Genomic DNA, 4,779 nt, shown 5'->3' with positions numbered 1-4,779 from the left:
TTCATTTTATAGTGAAACGAACTCGTGATAACCTGACGAAGCTAGGCCATGGTCTATGACCGCAAAGCTTATAAACAACAGCTCAGATAGCTCGGAAGAATGATGGGTCAAATATCATCTATTAACACGGGGCCACAGGCTTTATAATACGCGCAGGCAAGATAAGGCAAACACGACAGCAAACAGCTAGAGATTCTCTGGAAACCGCCAAGTATCCCAGCATGGAGCAACTTCACAGAACAAAGGCCTCGCTTACCCAAGCAATAGAAACTGGTCAAATCAATCATCAATGATTCTTTCTATAGCCTGGGATGTTAGGACTCGCTCTTGCCAGAAAAAGAAAAAAAAAAGTACCTACATTTGTTGGTTTACACCGATCTAATAGAATTCTCATCCGGACGAGATGATGCTGAGGGAACAACACTCAGGAATGTCATTGCTGACCAAAATGGAAGTACTGACTATAGATATTTTGAGAAGACACATGTTCGCAACATCTGACTAGTCGTGTGATGGGAAGAAAAGTAAACCACAATCTTACAGATAAGCCTGGTATATAGTGAGTGAACCACTATCATTCTGTCCTGTGCATCTCTATCAAACATGAAGACTTAAGGACAGAAGCAACCGCTGCTGATGGATAACGAGTCAAAAAGCATCATGAACACTTACCAGGTATTTGATTGACACTGGTCGATCCTTCCATTGTTGAGCCTACCCACCTTCAATCAGAAATAAAAGATTACATCTTTCTTATCAAGTAAGAGACACGGAATTATTGATCCGTTCTTGAAATGTTCCCCTTAGCAATGCACGTGTCTAAAACGAATGACCCCAAATGCATTGTCTGCATTTCATACATATTATCCCTACTTTTCAGCCCAAAAAACTGATGGACAATACAGTATCAGTGCTTGCACAAACGGTCCTAGTAATTCTACACTGTTTTTGAGCGATGAACATTTGACCGCACCATAGATTGATAAATCATCCATCAGATCCCAAGCTATGCACATGTGCCAAAGAATATCTACTTTGTCGAATGTCGAACTGCTGATGAGGAGCCTATTTCCTTCTAAGTTCATGAGTTGATATGAAGACAAGACTCTCGATGGGCATCAGCTAACTTCTGGTTGCAGGAAAGGCAAGAAAGACCATGTGCTTTCGGGCTTAGCTTCCTTCGCAGCAATGTTGTCATTGGCCCACCATTCGGACCTGACAGCAGAATGCTCATGGAGATTTCTGTCAGAATTATCAAAGTTGAACTCTTTCACTGAACCAAGTTTGTTCAGACAATGCTTTTGACAGAAACCTCTTCCCGTCTCTCCCGGAGCTTTTTCAGCTTTTCCATCCGCACCTTCCCTAATGCACTTCTCACAGCTATTTTCAGCATCCATTTGAATTCTACCTCCTTCAGTGGTGCTCCCTGCCACTATTTCCTGTGAATATTCCAGACCAATAGAAGTAGCTGATTTACTTTCAAGACAACGGGCCACATCCTCACTAGTCAACTCAAATGAAATTCTGTGATGAACTACAGGCTCCTCATGTACAGATCCATCCTCAACACTCATCGTTTTATCAAGCAGAATATCACCATCTCGAGATGGAGGCCCCACTCCATTAGGCGTCAAACATCCAGAACCTAGTCCAGAACTTTGTCCGGCACCATCTGGAGTCAAAGCACCAGAACCAAGCCTGGAGCCCAGCGCTGCACCATCTGGTGTTAAGGATCCCGAACCTAGCCTTGAACCCCACTTGCGAGCGTCGAAGTATTCAAAGCCCAATAGTTTAGGAGCTTCTCCAATACGAAACCCAAAAACTGGGTATTTGCCAGGAAAAGGAGAAGAGGTACCAGAATTTGAAACCGTAGAACCTGGGGATATAAATTTGCCACCCGGGCTTCCTGGATAAATTTGGTAAGGCTGAAACTCACATTGAGATAATGAAAACTTCTGTTTAGGCCCACTATTTCTTCTCGCACGTTCCAGCGAAGAAGTCAGTAACTGAGCAAACGGCACTTCAGGGGAAGAAGGTGTAGTCACTTGCAGTGATTCAGGAGGAGGAGTGAAAGAAGCCGTGGATGGTTCTGTGGTGAAGGTAGAAAATACAGGCGGTGACACCAACTGTGTTTCATAAGCATAAGGGCCGACCGAGAAAATAGAAGGAGGGCCACCAGGAGAGTGGCTGACAGCTAGGGCAGCCAATGATACTAATCCAACAGGTGACTGGGAGACTGACGGAGGATCCGATTGTAAAATAGATGTAGGTGAAGAAGGAGGAGCAATGAATGGCAGCACAACGGCAGTTGAAGGTGGTAAGTTCTCCGCAGCAGGTACTTCAGCACTGGGGCCCACTGGTTCAGGGACAAGAACAGCATGGCCTATCCTTTTGCTATTTCTATGATACCCAAAACACCAGTATAGGCTCCAGCAGCTTCCCCATCTTCTTTTCTGGAATCAATAGGATAAAGAGGGAATTCAAGAAAAAGCATATAAAATCACAAAGATTCACCATTTGTCTTTCCACTAAATAATCAACTACCAGAGATACTCAGCTTGAGATGATAACAAGCTCATGATATGATTTACGTGATCGCACACTTCTGTAATTCAAAATAATGAGGCCCGACCAATTGTACACAGAGACCTCAATATACTTGAATAATGAGGGAAGCAAGGAGAGAGACTGGAAAAGAAGAGACCCAAAGAATGGGCTACGACACTTCTCAATTTCTCCTGGCCTCAAAGGCTTCATTCTAGATAGAAAAATCTATTCTCGAATCAATCACTCAATTGTTCCCCAGAGCAGAATATGGCCAGCTCAAAAGCAATTTTAATGAAGAAACATGTCTAACTGAGCTAAGAAAGTATCGGCCTAGTCATTTGAATATCGTTTTATCAGCAATATTACACTCAACAACCTCTGGAACATATCCGTGGAAGGGCAATATGTTCTCTCGGTAGAGTTCTACCAGCAATCTCTAGAGCTCATCCTCAAATTCATTTGGGTGTCTTAGAATCACTATTCTCAAATTGGTCATCTCCTTCAGTGACATCAGAAAAGAAAATCAAATTAGGCAGTTGGTCAGAATATAGCCAGTTAGAACCCAGGTCAACAGTGTCTCATCTATATCAACACTACCAATTGACGTTGTCTTTCAGGAAGATAAGGAAGGGGACAGTTTCCCAGGCTAGGGAGACATTTCCGAAAGAATGTTATGATTGCATTGACATCACTACTTCCTCATTCAGTTAACAGAAAACGAAAGTTTTTCTAGAAGACCAATATGACCGATGGTGTAGGAGCAGCGGTCGCATTCGTAAGGTAGCTTTTTTCTTTGACCCTAAATATAACTTCCCAATTTGTCCAAAAATATGACTTCACCCTGTGAACATTCACATGAAGCTTGCTTACCTACTAGCTGTAGACCAGAGAAACTAGGTACTTGCAAAGTCGCAACTATAAGTAATACGAGGTTCACAGGCATTTCCAGGCTTTGCTACTAGCTAATGGGTGCCAAAAAAAACGAAGGAAGAGGCAATAAAAAATAGGCGATTCGGACAGTGGACTAGTTTAATCATCGGGAAAGGCGAAACAGATGAAACGGGCTGTTTGCTGCATATATAAATATAATCATAAAGCTAAAGCTAAAAGGTAAAATCATTAGCAAGCCGCTTCTTTTTTCCAAATTTTTAGTACAAAGAGGAGGCCACTAGATAACCCAATTTTTCCTTTTTGACGAGGACCACGCCCACGAGAGGTTCCCCGGTCAATTGACTCACTGTTGATTCCTGAACCATCATAGCTTTCTCTCGTCGTCTCTTTCCTCACTGTTGACTCGCTGTTGACGACAGGTAGAGATGAAGGAAAGCTTCGGAAAAGAGAAGAGGAAAAAGGAAGGTAGCCCAGCAATCTTAATGTATCTCGATTCATTCGAACTCGGCGCACATGGACACGATCCTAAGACCTATGCTGGGATGACAAAAACCGAGGAATCCAAAAACTGACGACTCCGCAGGCGCGACTATCGAACCAAACCAAAGCGAAACAGAAAGCACAGGAGTACTTAAAAGAACTCAGACAAAGAAACGAACACGACGACCCGAGGATCGAACGGACGCGCCTCGCAGTTCGTCCGCGCAGCTCTCGAAGTCGAGCAGCAGCTCGAGATTAGCCGCGAACCGTTTCTCGCCCACACACATCCAAACAACCGATCCGACAGGCCTTACCTGAACGGCGGCGGGCCGGGGGCGGGCCTCGGCGGTGACGATCGCGGCGGCGGCGGCGTTCACGGTGTCGACGCTGCTGTTGCTGTTGGCGGCCCTCATGCTCGTCGGCGAGACCGGAAGCGCCGAAACATGGGAGGTCGAGTCCGCTGAATTCGATCTGGAAACGGCAAAGGTCGGAGGGAGTAATGTACAGAGGGAAGAAGGCAGAGAGGCTAGGGGGGCTCTCTCTCTCTAGGTTCGGTTCGGTTGGGTTCCGTTTCTCTCTCTAGGCTCTCGTGTGTGTCGTTGTCCCTCGCCTCGCGATTTAATAATTGCAAAGCTTTCGCTGCAGAAAAGATGATTACGACGGCCTTTCCAATCCCGTCGCCTGCTGCATTATTATTGTTATATTATATCTCTCGTTTCTTAATAATCCTTTCCCTGCTTTTTCGGCTCGATGTGGAGGAGCTCCTTCCCCGACATTGACCGCGAATCTACCTCTCCTCACCATCTTCCGCTACAGTAACAAATTGGATTTGCGAAACCGGATTTACAGTTCGGAGGTCAA

General features: G+C 44.9%; 1 protein-coding gene across 1 annotated transcript; it reads right to left on the bottom strand.

Annotated features, from left to right (window-relative positions):
- Positions 1–433: 433 nt before the first annotated feature.
- Positions 434–4,504, bottom strand: LOC104448480. Its single transcript, XM_010062319.3, has 2 exons — positions 4,233–4,504; positions 434–2,453 (listed from the first exon to the last, which is right to left on the bottom strand). Exons 1-2 carry the CDS (start codon positions 4,329–4,331, stop codon positions 1,119–1,121), a joined length of 1,434 nt encoding a protein of 477 aa, XP_010060621.1. The 5' UTR covers positions 4,332–4,504; the 3' UTR covers positions 434–1,118.
- Between the last annotated feature and the right edge of the window lie 275 nt (positions 4,505–4,779).

Source organism: Eucalyptus grandis, chromosome 1 (assembly GCF_016545825.1).
Source record: "Eucalyptus grandis isolate ANBG69807.140 chromosome 1, ASM1654582v1, whole genome shotgun sequence".
Taxonomy (NCBI): domain Eukaryota; kingdom Viridiplantae; phylum Streptophyta; class Magnoliopsida; order Myrtales; family Myrtaceae; genus Eucalyptus; species Eucalyptus grandis.
The sequence above is the reverse complement of the archived record's forward strand: the minus strand, read 5'-3'. Positions and strand labels throughout refer to the sequence as shown.

Bases quoted from the DNA above. Each gene is read 5' to 3' on its own strand.
- LOC104448480 (XM_010062319.3), bottom strand. From the start codon at position 4,331: ATGAGGGCCGCCAACAGCAACAGCAGCGTCGACACCGTGAACGCCGCC. The intron at 2,454-4,232 runs GTAAGGCCTGTC...TATTGATTCCAG, and splicing joins CCCGGCCCGCCGCCGTTCAG to AAAAGAAGATGGGGAAGCTG.